The following is a 15,919-nucleotide window of genomic DNA, read 5'->3' as shown; positions in this document are numbered from 1 at the left end:
ACAACCCAAGCATGCTTCCATGTTCAATGCATTGATCAACAACGCATGTACAATAGGACTCAACTAAAGGGCAGATAAATGTTTTGAGGATTTGTTTCAACGATGGCGATGATGAAACTCAGTTGCCGTGAAGGTCTCGTGACTTTCAATTCTTGCCAACTGCCAATTCCAACCGCTGTTTGCCATGCTGTCCTACTCTTCCATCCGATCGATCGATCGCAGCACTACCTCGAATCTCGTATTTAGGTAGGCACCATTGCCTATAATAAAAAAAGGATGGAACAGTCAAACATCAAATCAGCTGTACATTTAGGACTATCGAAAGAATAGCATCATTTTTAAAGAAGTTCTATGAAGTAACTATTAAACGGTAATTTTAGACAAGATCGATACATTTTATAGAAATTACTTGAAATGACTAAACTAGGCAAATTCACTGTTTAACTATTGAAATTACGAATAACACAACAACGGTAATTCACTGAAGGGATAAGAAAGAGCTGCGATCTATTGCGATATAACTCCTCGAAATGGTAGTAATCTTCCGAAGTTTTGCTGTCGCCAGTTAGGCTCACAATAACTTTACTTACTTATGTGTATATTATAACGATTGAATAATACCACAACAGCGTTACATGATTCAAACAGACCCACTTAAAATGTTACATATTCAAAACGTTATTATACTCCGTTCATACTTCAGCTCTGTGTCTTGGCTTTGTCTCAGCCCTGTCATGCTGGTAGCATTACTGAACTTTATTCCGCGAGACGTCTCGAGGAGATCCAATTAGCCAAGGCGAAACCTTACAAACTCACCAGTTCTTCCGGTTGTTGTAAAAGTGCGCGACCTCCTCCAACGCCTTCGCCAGCATGACCTACAGGTGATCGTGGTCCCATGCCATGCTGATTGCCGTTATGGATCACCAACGGCGGTGGTGACCGTCCGCTACCGTTGCGAGTCTGGTGTGGCACAAAGTTCGGTGGTAGCGAGTGCAATTGTGGACTGCTGCTGCCTCCATTGTGATGCCCATTGCCTAGCTCATACATCGATAGAGGTCGCGGCGGTTTCAGTCCGTGATGGCCCGCTGGATGATGTGGCTGCGACTGCTGCTGGTGTAGGTGATGGGGATGATGATTGAGGTGCGGATGGTGGTACCCATTGCCGTTGTAGCTGGCACTCGAGATCTCCGGAAAGGATGGAGCCTGTGACAGGGGCTTTACATCGTAGTGCGAGTAGCGATTGCCGCTACCATCTACTCCGCCCCGGCTCCCTCCATTCCTTTCGATTATCCCATTCTGAGAGGTCGGATGGGGCAGGCTGTAGGAATTCCTGTATCCCGGCTGATTCCAGTGTGGATTGTTCGGTAGAGTCGGTGCCGTACCGTTGCCGGGACCACCGTACATCGATGGCTGATGATGGTGGAGAGAGTTTGGACCGTGTTGCATCGCTGCAACACCGATGTCCCTCCACATCTTGCGCGCGCGTTCCTCGTCGCGCTTCATGTGCACAGCAATGCTATGCCCTCTCTTGTTCGGCTCGAACACTTTCGCGCTTTCGTACGTGCTCTGATTACTCAGGATCGTGTGCACATGATCGTACTCTAGCTTCGCGTCGCACGGATCGGTTGACGCTTTTCAGCTGAATCGAAATGCTTTCAAAACAAAGATGCGTTCGTCGGAAGATGTAAGATGCCTCGAAACAGTAGCATACTACCTCGGCAGCGACACTGATACTGCACACAGCTGCAACGAGCTGAACCGTACACAGCCGCAACTGTACAATGATTTGTAATATGAAGGTAATCTGAACCTTTGACACTTTTGCGACGTTTGTTTGTGCCGATGTACACACGGGATGCTTGATACGAAATACACCTGTAGCACGTGTATAGAGATCGCTGAGGTATTTTTCACTTCACTGATTCATCTTCAAGAGCTCTTGATGATTTTCCAGAGCCTTTGGTATGTCACTGCTACAAATGTCAGGTAGCTTTACGCACCGTTTCACTGATTAGATTAGTTGAGAGAAATACCGTTGGATTATACGAAGCGTGTTAAGTGGGGGGAAACATAATGAAATATGAGCCCTTGAGCAACGAACTGAGTTGTTTTGTTCTTTACGATCGTCATACGACTGATGTAAAAAACATCGCCAATAATATGTTTTTTTTTTTTCATTTCCTTGTCTAAATATTGTAAATGTCATTAAATTCAGAACAATTAACGATTCAATGTCATTGTGGTTTAGCATAAGTGTGGGTATACAAACTAAGCAATAGCAGTTGTTAAATTGTGAAACTTTGTTGTATTCTGGTAATACGATTAGCAAATAATTAGACGAATAATTATAAAACCAACATTTTGCCAATTGAAGCTCGTCTATGAGTAGAAATTCTTTGTGAGCTTTTATTAGTTTCATTAAATTATTCAATACGGTATTATGGTATAATACTAGAATATATTTTGAAGCTTTCACCGTTTCTGGTGTTGTTTCCATTTCCTGCACTAATCATTCAATAATATTCGTTGCGTTAAGCTTGCAGCTCCCCTTAAACCACCACCTGACGACCAACATCAATCAACGATCTGTGTCAAAAACGACGAGCGTAACGTGCAGGAAACAAACGGTTACGGTTACAGTTCAGATGCAATTAAACATCGTGCCTTTAAAAATGGACTAATATAGTGGGCAAAAAAAAAACAACATAGAAACAGACCCTTTCCTACCCATCACCACCGTCGATAAATGGTAAAAATCAATCAACCATATCGATCATTACGAAAAGAGGCAAGAGTGTAGAGGAGAGGAACAGGGAGCGGTGGTTATAGTAGCTACACGGGCATTCCGTCTCTGCCATAGGAAGCACATATTCATCACACAAACACACAACGTGCGAAATACACCACAAACTCACGTTGCAGGTTGTTGGATCAGTGTAAATGCGATATGGAAAAGAAACCACAAAGAAAATACACCAAAAATCGTTTAAACGATCAATAACAACATAAGGTGTCCGTCGTGGTTAGCAGCAAAGGCAGCATGCGAAAAAAGGAGCACTAAAACTCGACGCCAACCGGCTATGTTCCCTCTGCTGCCGCACAGTGTGGTTGATTGATTTTACGGTTGAGGAAATAACCGACCACACTTCTCACGCGAAGAAATCATCGCTAAGAAACGTAGTAGTGTGGGGGTCTCCCTCCGAGCATCCCAAACGGAGGACCTGAAAAGTGACGTCTCGAACGGTTCAGAATTATTGGGCTCTTTGCTTTGAATCCTCTTCCTTCCCATCCCACATCTCGTTATACATCAACCTCATTTCCATGATTAATAAATGAGGATGGAAATTATTACTGCCAAGCGTTCGGCCGATCGTGTGCGATGGTGAGAACATTATGAACATTTTCATCAATTTAGCTGTAAATTCGGATACGAGGTAGATCGTCTCCTTTATCCCTTATAGATCTGTGATGAGTAATGCCGATAACGGAGTAATGCCGATAAAACACCCTAGGTGATAAGGCAGTGCTATATTCGACCAAAAATCCATCACAAATACCCAAAACAGGAAATATTATGATTTTAATTGTCGTTAAAAAAGATGCTACAAATTCAAATAAACAAACAAATTGCTAATTAATCTTAAATCTGTGAGATTTTGTTACTGACATTGAAGCAAAATGTTGAGATGTAAATTGTCACCAAATTTTACCAAACAGTAGTTATGCATAATCTAATTTAAAGTCTAAATAACCGCACAAAGTTTTCCCCCATTCACTCCGCTGTGGCGTTTGAAAAGATCAACCCAGCTCATGAATACATGATAGCGGTCCGTTTTCTTTTACACTCCTCTCTGCACTTCCTTCCAGAGTATTTACTACTTCCCAGCTACTGGTCACGATGGAAGAATCATAACTTATTCACAGCACTATTCCCGACTGCGACTACTTTGCATGATGCAATGGATCGACCAGAAACAAGTCCGAACATCCTCACATACACACAATCACACCGATGACGCAGTGCTTCAAATCCAATTAGAATACCCGACCGGCCGTACCGTGACTCTTCGTGGCATGATAGTGCAAACGGCATAACGATGGTGCGAGACCATTTTTGCTGAACCAACAACCAACCAACTAACCAAACCAACTCCCACCAACGCAAAAAGCTCTTTTGCACCAACACAGCCTAGCACCACCCTCATCCACTCGATCACGATGTGCAGTTGATATTGCTTCGCACAGGGCAAGAGAGCCACTAGATGCAACTGCACGTTGTAGAAACAGCGCGGAGATCTTGTCTACTTCCCACTGTAAGCAAAGCAATCGGAAAGCTTTTACCGACAACTCACGGTGGTACTGCACGCTCCTGCCATGGGTATCATTTTGCCATGAAGACATTCAGAAAGGTTGTAATTGAGTTAAGGGTTCGTAGCCCACCGCTCTAAGTATACCTTATTTTCTTTACATTTTCCAATAATACCTACAGCGATCCTTTCTTTTACATGGCGGGGCAGATGAGTGGAAACGGTATGGGGATACCGAACGAAAGGGTAGGATTTTGATTTCCTCGTTCTGTGATTCACGGAAATTGTTCTACGTGCAAAAAAAAAACTCTCAATTTCCCACGAATTAACGGTGCCCCACGGACAACTAGTTGCTAAACCTGCAGTAAAAATGTTGGCGAAGGTACAGAACAACCTTCGAAAGAGCACATGGCCTTACATGCATTTTTCCTTTCTGTAAAACTAGATGTTTCACTATGTCGAAAAAGTTAACTTGAATATAAAATTAGTAAACATTGTCTCCTAAAATTGATCAAGTTACATTTGATCAACCATTCCCTCTGTGGCGTTTATATAAATATTCATTTATTTTTTGTTTTAAATTATAGCTTCGTTCTCCAAAGATCAGAATTTTTTTCCTTTCATGGATTATTGTTTGTGTTTGAGCAGATTTGTTTTACACTAACTATAATTGAAACACCACTATCAACCAGAGCAATATATCTAACACATTTTTATCTGTTAACACTGCTATTGGTTATCGACTAAGCTAGAAACATCTGAGAAAGGAAGGTTTCGCAGACTTTATGATCCGTTACAAGCTGCTTCAAAAGTTAACACCTTCGTACGGAACGGAACGGAACGGAATGCTGATTATTATAATATTTTACTCACACACCCATCGTCTAATATTTTGGTGCGTAAAACAAACGTATGCCGGGTTTACACCATGCCTCCAACTGGTTCGTCGCATGGCCCAGTCACTCGGTCAGTCAGTCATTGCGGTGTCAATTCTACTAGCGCCCACCAGCATGGAATGTAAGGAAGGGTTGGTGGGTGGGTGGTTTGTTCGTTTCAAAATGTAGTCCACTTTCGGTTCCAAACAGTGTGTGTGGCGCTGGTAGCAAAAAGTGGTACAACGTTTTTCTATCGATCGCTCCCCGCGCGTCAACATCAGCAAAAACGTAGAGTAAAGGGAACAACACAACAGGGGCTTGGCTCTGTTCGCAATGCAACAGGTTGATGGAAGAAAAAAACACATACTTATATTAATCCCCCCTCCACTGCTGGCTGGATTACTCGTCGGCTATACTAGTTCGGGGTGGCTGCTAGCCTGGTTGGGTAGGCTTCCACACTATCCACCAGCTTTCCACCAGTAAACACCACTACTACAACAAGTTTGGTGGAGGGCGATGGAACAGCAAATACCATGGATGAATGTTACGGTACGATTAGCAGACCGAAAACCAACGAACCAACCAACAACTCCGACTAAGCTACCTCTATCGACCTTCCAACCAGCAATAACCTTCCCATTTGGAAGCTAGTGGTTAATGCGGATGCATAGAATGAAATATAGCTGTCCTCAGATGTGCTGATGATTCGCATGAGACGTCATCAACAAACGAAAGATTCAACCAGTTCGTCTTGTACAGTGAACTCCAATCTCCAATGTAGCATTGCAGACTTGTAAAATGATATCCTTACTTGATAAAAAATATGCTAAACGCACAAATAGTGTGATAAATAAAAGAATGAATTATTATTGGTACGTTTACCAATGCTGCTTTGCGTGAGTAATTGGCAGAAAATTGACAAATTCAACTAGTCAATGGTACGATACAATTTAAACCACACAAGGTTAGACACAGTAATGCGCTTTGTCGCGCTCAGGGCGATCTGGGTAATTTATAGAAGCTTGTTTCAACATCACTTCCTCTACGAACATGCAAATCGAATGTCACCATACCCTTCCCCAACAGTGATTTTTGCACTAAACCAATGCAAACATTAAGGACGTTTGTTAGGCAGCTTCAAAACCAACAAAAAAAAAATACACAAACCAGTACAACGTTTCATATCGTTGGTGCTAGACTATTTCTCCAACTGAAAGTAAATCATTGCGGGTGTAAAAATGAAGGAAAACGACCATTACAGAAGGAAACAGCCACTGCAGTACGACCATATGTGAGTACATCTAGACCTACGACAGAGAAATAAAAATTATGCCGGTCACATTAATGCACGAAGAATCACATTCGTAGGCTATCATATGTCTTTAAAGCTGTCAAGCAATGCCACACAGTCATGCATCTTGGACCACATGATAGTGATCATCATCTTTATTTCATGCTATGTACGGTTCCAGTCTTTGCTGGCACAATCATCCCATCGATCGTTCCACGCGTGATGACGACACGGAGTTAGGGGAATGAAAAAAAAAACAAAACAACAACAAAGACATGAAACCAAACTACAGCTCAATGCCTTGCGGCAGTACAGAAAAAAATGATGCATCGCAATGAATTGCACTGCAACGATGCACTGACAGCGTAGATTCAGTGCACTCCCTGTGGCTCATGGGAACCACCTGCACCCACCATGACGACGGCGGGACAGATACAGCTCTATCCGCCGGGTGCAATTAAAGCAACAATTTATGTATGTTTGGGTAATTGTTGGCTTGTTGGAAGGGGGACGGCACAGCCGATGGCGAAATGAAATGCGGTTCCACATGTTTCAAGTGCCAGCCAGAATCGGGTTTTGCTGAGCGAAAATACGGAAAAACAGCGTGTTCACAACACTCCGACGTGCGATGGTTTACAGCAATGGTAGAAAGAAAGTCGCCACCAAACAAAACCAACTGAAACACACTATTCATCTTACGCCAAATGCCGGTCAGACTTTTATGGTTCAATTATTATAGACACAATGTTTGGACTTGTTTTCAGCAATGTGTGTTAAATAAAACAAATTATACATTTGCGAGCATCGTTGAAAGTTGAGTCATATTTTATAAGCACAGAAAAGTTGGCATCTTCTCTGCCAAGAACTATACAAACGCAACAACAAAAAAACTCGGCTTGCGCCAAGAAACCAGTCTCAATACACCCCAACATCTGCAACCATTTCCAGTCTCCATCGCCTGTTCGAAAATGGCGCATTCAGACCAACAATCGATAATCAATTGACCAAAACACTAGATCCTCCCATACAGTACAGCTTTTCGTGCACGAGTTCAAATGTATTTTGCCGAAACGCGTACAGCCACGTGGTACAACAACCCACCCACGCTATAAACATATAAACGTGAAGCGATATAAACGAACGGTCTGATCAACGACACTGTCACTGGAATACGATGGGACGCTACATGCAATGCATCAAAATTTGAGTGTGCCTCTATGCAAACACACACACACACACACATCAGCCTGCCATGGTGCAAAAACAGAAGTTGATGACGCTAGTACGGGCGTTTCCAAATAGTGTTGTGACTGAGATTTTGCACCGCATTTTGCCATCTAAAAAGCCTGCTCTAGTGTTGCCCTTTTGGAAGCAATCGTCGTTTTGGCACCGGAACCGAAAGAGCGTTGCGGCTCGGACCTTGGGTGCACTTTTGTCATTGTTTGTCGCATGATCGCCCTACCCTCTTGTCTGTCAGGTTGTTGTTGTAGGTGGCTAAAGGCCAACCGTGGCTTGTGTATCCGACCGACCCCACCCAACAGCAACCCCCTCATTGTATTTGGAAGGGAGCGGTGGTACAGTACGACATATTTTACGGCTACCACCATCCGGTTCAAGGTGAGCAACCTTGAACATTGGTCCGTGTGTATACGGCAGCAAGCAAGCAAGCAACCGGCTCTTGCTCAGAAAACATGCAATTGTTAGCACCGTGGGTACACCAGTGGGTTTGTCGAACACCGCTGAATTTAGCAAACGAATCTGCACGACGACGTGCTGGAGGAGCAAACCAACGTTACGATTGATTCGCGGTTGCATACTCCCGAGTCATAGCATTGGCAGCGTGTTGCAGCATACACTGTAGCCACAGATAATGGAAATCAATTTTCCCGCGAGCGAGGATGAAGGTGGTGATGATGATGATGTCTTTTAAATTCTGTCTGCGTTTCACAGCACTTCTATTTCACACACTAAGCCATTATTATTGCACAGATTGCACCCAAAGCCACACTAATAACAAATATTCATTCGGACGGACGTGTATGTTCAAACCACACAACTTCTTCAAATTTCAGAGATTTTTGGAGGCCATCCACTGGAAAGATGCTACACGGACACGGACTAGATGATGGTGGCGAACATATGGCGAACATATGGCGAACATATAACTTTCGAAGGCTGCCATAGTCACAAGATCACAACAATCAATCTGTTTGCAAGCTCCGCTTCGTTTGTTTCGAAAATTCAATTTTCATCACACGTCACACTTTTGATTCGCGTGTAAATCGCTTAGGAAAGAGCTATGCGTTGTGAAGGTGTCTTATTGCTTGTATCCATACTTAGCATGCTTAAAAGCACATTTAAGAAACGATGCAAGCTCACAAACAAACTGGAAGTGTGTAGACCGAACTACCCTAATTGTTTTATGCTGTATGTAAGAGTAAACTTTCATCAACCGAGAGTTTATAGAAGATGAGGGCGATTTTTTGTGTAACAGTCCTATTTACCAACCACGCTCAGCCGCATACACCATGAAAATGGCAACATGTTACAGAAAAAAAGCACTTCAACCCCAAGAAGTCGACCACCAGCAGCTGTCCAATCAAATTCATTCTACTTTCGTGCCAGATTCACAAATGGATACAGGCCCATAAAAGAAAAATAGCTCCACGATCCACGACCGTCGGTGACGAAACACACTGATCAGGGCCTGAAGGCACGTTATTTTCTTAGGGAGTTCGAACGGATTGCTGGCACCCCAGATCAAGGGATACAGCATACCAGGCAAGCATTACCGACGAATATGCAAGACAAATGATTGTGTCGCTCACAAAGTGTTCGGCATTTACTGTATCGAATACATGCCACTAGGTTAACCGCGGTGCTTCGATTTCGAGGCCTTGCTGGTGTTATATCACACCAAGGTTGCTGGGGCACTGGTGATCACCACTGTTGCTCAAGAAGGCCTCCTTTATGCAATCACTCGTCTATCAGGCTCTCTTTCTTTATTTTTTCCATTCCAACTCTCTCACATACGGTCATATGTATCGTTTGAAGATATAAACAACATCATAAAACGGATTGCTCACGAGATATGGTATCGTTTGTTATGCTGCTCTACTCGATCCCCCTTGCTTGAAAAGTTATGTTTTTGTCAAATCATAAAATGTCCTGATAAAAGCAGACAAACAATCCGAAACGTAGCTGGAAAGCACCGCCAGAGAGTACGCGTGATCAGTTCCAAGTCTTGTTTGGATGAAGATCTCCCAAATCCGGCAGATTTGAAAACTATTGGACAAACCTATCTCCAACGGTTGCAGGATGGAAAATGTGTCAATCAGTCAGCACTGGGCCGCTGGAAAGAAGGTTAGGTTTGATCATACCGGTCTATCTGAACTCTAAATTTGAACCACCGTTACCAAATCCAAATGTTCCCGATTTTGGATCCATTTGGTACACTACCGGTTATAGGAGCGGAGTTGAAACCTCCCATTCATTCCAAGCGCAGTTAGAAATCAAAAGTATTTTACTATGGCAAAGCGTTTGGCAAAGACTTGAACACTTTGGTCGAGTATGACACCAATTTTGGGGAGCGCCAAAGAGAGAAACAGTTTTGGAAATAGAAGATTCCCACTTCGACAAAAAAAAAACATCACTATTGGCGTTTCACAGACCAATGGCAACCCCACCATCCAGTGCAGTGCAAGCTTCGGAGTTTATGCGTGAGCATACACACCTCACAACGGGAACGCGCACGGGTTCTTCTACCTTTTTTCCGGAGGCCGCTTCATTTCGGCAATCGCACCACCGCAAGAGCACGATATGCGTGTTTGTGAGGAAATTGGGCGCACACCGAGCTGGCCACGCAGAGAGACCAGCGGCTGGCACGTTCGTGCGGGAGAAAGTAGGTTACCTTAGCGCGGTCGAACCGGCGAAGGTTGCGGACTGGGTTGCTGCTGTTGCTGCTGCCGATGGTGGTGTTGGCAACACAATACACACATACCCATCACTTCATGCGGAATGTTTGAATAGTTTGTTTTAACTTCTTTTTCACCGACTCGCGACTCGCGAGGAAGAAGCAACAACCGGGGAAGGGATCTGATTGTGGATGAAAGTCTCCCACTATTTCTCGCCAACAATACCGATCCCACCATTACTCGCGCACACCTGTACAAAGCTTTCGTTTGGAAGGTTGATCATCCTTGTGGTGAATCTCTCTTCTCTGCTGTTTTATTATTCATTTGGCAGCGCGCACATACTGCACCCCATGCGGCAAGGCAAACCCGATGGGCCTATGCCCGATGACAGTGAAAATATGTTTTAAAAATTCGAAAGAAACAGAAGGTGGCGTGGCATCAAGTGGATATCGGTGTAAATATTCATACGCATTTGGTCAGGTGAAAGATTCGGGCAACTCGTACACATTCATCCACTGTGAGAAATCATGAGGGAAACGGCACATTCGAACGTATACCAGAAACGTTGGTGTGAAGACTGGAGACATGGATCCGCTCGAAACCGTCAATCGACACATTGGAATAGAATTTTTTAAATTCTTCACCTTGAATACAGAATCATTTGCATACAAATGAATTTCTGAAGACAGGTAGAGAGAATTCCTTTAGCCGCGGGCGGCTGGATTTCCAGAAGAATGTAAAGTCAACTTCGGATACTTATTTCGAATTTGTTGATCGATATTTAGCTTCACGAAGTATAAATAATGCAAAGTAAACGCTTACAGTGCTAGATGAGTACTTTATCTTGGTGGGAGAGTTTTATCATCAGCGAAACAGTTAACCATACGTTTCGCGCATTCTTTCCCAATTGTGTGTATTTGTATTTTTTTTTTCTTTTCAAAATCCAACCGGTTCATCGAACAGGTTTGGAGTTTATTTTAAGCCCACCAACGACACTAAACTTGCCCTGTGCTGCATGGTTAAAATCTTCAGTCGATTTGGCGTTCCCCTTTCAATGATAACTTCGCACTGCACAGCAGAAAGCTTTCAAATTTGACTGTTGTATGTGTGTATTTTCACTATCTTGCGAAAGAATCGTTATATTTAATTTCGCAAATACGAATGAATGTATACGATGAAGATACCACCTAGTCTCTTTAGCTTCTTTTTAAGCATATCAAGTATAGTAGTTCTAGGGCTACCTCATTATCACTATATAACTATCCTGTTTAATACAATCTTTGTTGATAGTTATTGGCAACTAAACTTATCAAGAGCAACGACGTCATTTTTTAATATACACATGGTCATATGTATTGTTCGCATACAAAACATTTACCAATTAGAAAATATTACCACTAACGTTCTCTTAACTCAAAACTTGTAATCTTTCCAAGCAAGCCTATGAAATGTCCAACATTCCACAAGTGAATTGAACTTGAAAATTACTTTTCACGTTTAGCGAGCAGCGAGATGATACAGTCTCACTCGTTATGCTCTAGTTTTTATCAAACCCATTACTGAAAACTATTGCACTCTGCCGACTTCGTCTTCGCCTAAAAAATTAGGATTTTTCGGACCGCACTAAATCAATCTGTATCCATTTGGTGGCGGACCAATATCATAAAACTGCAAGCATGTTTCGCTTTACCACACTATGGTGTTCGTTCGCATTTCCAAAAGACATTAAAAACTCCATCCAAGTACTAAAAAAGTGAAAATACAAAACACAAATTTACTGAATGTACTGCAGTTGAAAACCAATGGAAAATTTTAAAGACTATGTCATACGAACTACACATAACATTACCTAGTTTTGAAGAATTAGCAAAACCAGTGTTAAAAAATATTAGCAAAGCAGGAAAATCACAGATATAAAAAAAAGAAGTTATATATATATAGAATTCATAACCAATCAAAATACAACAGTGCTACAAACGGTGGAGCTAAGTAACTTAATAGATAAAACTATGTCTGACTATGTCCAATGACCTGTATTTTTTTAAATAAAAAGTACCACGCATCAATAACTGGCAGATATACAAATGAACGAAAAGTATCTGCAAATTATTAGTTTTTAAAACTTCATAATGTTTAAACAAACAAGAATGTATTCAATTCAGCACGAACGATTTGTTTATTCAACACTAACGGTCCAAAATGGTCGTATAGCTTAAGTTTTATTAAAACTTATTATTATTATACATTTAATGCTTTACAAAAACATACAACGCAATGGAAAATTATGGGCTTAAAATCCCAAGAATAATCTTTTAATGATCCAAATAATACGGCAATCTCTCATAAAGCTCATTATTTAAGCTTTTCCTCAAATCATGTCAGTAAACATTTTTCATGTTGGTAAAGAAGTGTCTCGACATTAAAAAACAGATCTGTTTCCTTTTATCTTGGCCTTCAGCATTACTACAAAGAAGGCAGGTAAACATTCTTAAAAATGGAACACAACAGAACGTACAATCCCATTGAGAGCGACATATCGATCGTACGCATACGGCGCAATAAAAAAGGCTAAAGGGAACACCAAGACTGGTAATCCACGATATAAGATAAAGATAATCTAAAAATACTTCTCGAGCGTTCCCAATTCGAGTCATTCACAATTTCTTATCATAACATTTTACACCACACTTAAGCGAGGTGCATTAATATCACATCAAATTGTTATACCAATTAGCACTTAGTACAACTGCTCTGCTCAGCGAATAGTGTGTATAATTACAATCGTTTTAACCAGCAATATGTAAAGAAATAATGTGCCAAAATAATTTTATATCAAATAAATTAAAATGAAATCAAATTCGTCGGCACACAATACGCTATTTCAAGATCACGCACTATAAGAATTTTTATATTGTATTATGTTTCCCCCTTCACTTTAACTAACACTGTTGTTTGTTGTTTATGCGATTGCGCAGATTTGATTAACAATACATCTATCATCACTACAGGAAATCTTCTTGATATATGTTCAAGCACTGTATAATTTTCACATGCCACGAAATATCGATAACAATCACAGAATATCGCATTTCTATTCAATTTGGAAAACACCACCATTCACAAACAAGAATTACACGAGAATTACAAACAACAACATCATTGATCAACTGGAAGCACAGGTCGAAAATTCACACACAAACACCATTCAATTTCCCATCAGCCGACGTAGGCTTTTTAACGAACTGTGAGAAGAAACACATACATTTTACACTAAACGTACACCAACCGTAGAACCGTAGAAAACTTCCGTCAGGGTTTCGATTCATCAATAACTTTCAACAATATTTTAAAGTCATTATTGTAAAACAAGCCACTGAAGCTTGTACGGGCTGCTAATTTCGCGCCGCGGGCACCAAATAAGCGTTCGTTGCCGTAGCGTTTACCGACCGAAAGTTCAACTGAAACTGAACGCCTAAACCGATCGCGCAACGGCATCAGCCGCGTCGCGCACGAAACGAACACATACCGCTTGGCCGCGTGTGTTCCCCCGTCTCACGGCTTCTCCAGCTCAAAAAGCCCTACGAAAGCGGACACACAGCGACCAATCCCATTATACGAACCAACCATTGCGACGCGCCCGTCTACCTTATGCGTGGCGCATGCACTCTAGGGCTAAGCTAAGGGGTGCCCGCGGAACAGGCGGATGGAGACGCATCTCACGAAGCTCAGTTTCTCTCGCCGTGTGCTTCGCTCTTCCGGCACGATCACAACGAAAGGCGCGTGTTGTGCTACAGAAAGTTTCATCCAAACGGCTGGCCGGAATGATTCAACATGCTTGAAAACATGCTGCTGTTGGAAAACCGTGCTTAAGAGTACGTGGGCCAAAAATACATCACCAGGGGGTGCCTTGCAACGGAGAAAAAAAACATATGCTTGTACATAAACATTCCACCGTACCACGTCGATTGCCGTGCGATGTTGCTATGAATGGAGCCCCAGTGGGAGTCAGTGTGGGGTTGAAAGCTTCACGAATACAACGATAAGCACGTGCACATACCGGTAACGTTAAGCAGACCTGAATGTAACCAACACCTGGGCATAATCGAGCACTGCAGATCATTTGTTGCTATTGGCATCAGCTGGTGGCAAACAGCAAACCCGATGTACAAACTAGTGCACTTTAATGATCATTTGTTTATGACCGTTCTTATTGTAATAGTTCTATAAATAATAGTTAAATTGAGTGCACAATCTTGTTTTGAGCTAATGTTTGTTTAAAAAATGCTTTAAAACTACATGATTTTTAAATACAAATTGATGACCCTAGTTACAAAAAAGTTAAATTACAATATTTTCGTTACATTTTTTAACTAAATGAAAAACATTGTCAGATTCAAGCCATTCTAAACACAGTAGTGTTTTGAAATATATCTTCCTCATTCGGTTGACACATCACTAACTCTTCCATCAAATGTATTTTGTGTTATTCAGTAGCACAAAAATCCTATTAACCCCAGTTGCAAAAATGCAGTCACTTTGCTCATGCAGCTAGCAAAAACGTGATATAAAACTTTCTGAAACCAAAGAGTTCAATCGTTCTATTCATGTCGTGGTCAGTTGTTAACCATTCGCTTAAACAATCACCCAAACTTCTATGAATTTGAAATTAAAATATTAAAATATTACTTTAATATGTTAAACATTAAACATAAACATATTAAAATTAAAAGTATTAAAAATATAACCTAATACACAAAGGTGTAAGATAAACATTAAATTAGACTTCCTCTTTCTTTACCAGACTATTTTCAGCAAAATTCATAAAATGTTAGGCGTTGTCAATATTAAATTCAAACAAAATTAGGAACTCAAAAATAGCGGAAAAAAACACGAACAGGAAGGAATTCTTGAAAACACGCAGTGGTACAATATTCCAGGGCAGCATGGTTGCTCAGATTATCTTTGTGACAAAACATATGTTGGCAAGATTAAGTATAAATAGTCCAACTACGATTCTAAGACTTCTAAGACGATTCTAAGAAGACTTAAGTATTTAAGAATTTATTGATATACTGATCTTTTGATGTATTTTTCTCACAGTTTCGTCCTATTAGTTATTTGACTACAACATCTCATTTGATACATTAAAACATCACCTTTTAGCTTTCTTTTCTTTATTTTTATAGAGACTTTGAGCAGATTGGCATCATTCGCCAACCTTTTAGCTTTATACCCTTCTTGACTCAATTAATGATAGATCGTTAAGTATGGGAGCATAGGGCATGGTTGGATGGAACGAAATGATCACCTGGATTTTTGGCAAATGGCAAAAATGTTTAAAATTACTTCTAATGATTTAAAAACATCAAATACAATGTTTTAAGCACATCATGAATGTTTCATTACCTAAAGGCCGGGCTACATTGACCGAACTCCGTAGTGTAATTTTAATTTTCACTAGCGCATCTGGCGGAAGCTGGTGGAAGCTTTTTTTGGTCGTCGAGGGAATGGTCATGCCGGATCTCAAATTTA

The 15,919-nt window shown here is 41.3% G+C and overlaps 1 protein-coding gene across 8 annotated transcripts in view; it reads right to left on the bottom strand.

Annotated features, from left to right (window-relative positions):
* The window catches only part of LOC120905116 (serine/threonine-protein kinase 24), a 44,755-nt gene that overhangs the window by 11,596 nt on the left and 17,240 nt on the right, over positions 1–15,919 (bottom strand). For 2 of the 8 annotated variants that reach the window (XM_040315843.1, XM_040315846.1), the window contains exons 1-2: positions 13,674–13,840; positions 817–2,007 (exon numbers count right to left, since the gene is read on the bottom strand). The exons of 4 other annotated variants lie outside the window; for them this stretch is intronic. In XM_040315843.1, coding sequence (XP_040171777.1) covers positions 817–1,503 — 687 coding nt within the window. In that variant the 5' untranslated portion in view covers positions 1,504–2,007; positions 13,674–13,840. Of the gene's footprint in view, positions 1–816; positions 2,008–13,649; positions 13,841–15,919 lie in introns of those variants that run through there. 2 more of the 8 variants (XM_040315844.1, XM_040315845.1) reach the window with 2 other exon arrangements.

This window comes from Anopheles arabiensis, chromosome 3, assembly GCF_016920715.1.
Source record: "Anopheles arabiensis isolate DONGOLA chromosome 3, AaraD3, whole genome shotgun sequence".
NCBI classification, from domain to species: Eukaryota; Metazoa; Arthropoda; class Insecta; order Diptera; family Culicidae; genus Anopheles; species Anopheles arabiensis.
Note: the sequence above shows the minus strand (reverse complement) of the source record. Positions and strands in the feature narration are given on the sequence as shown.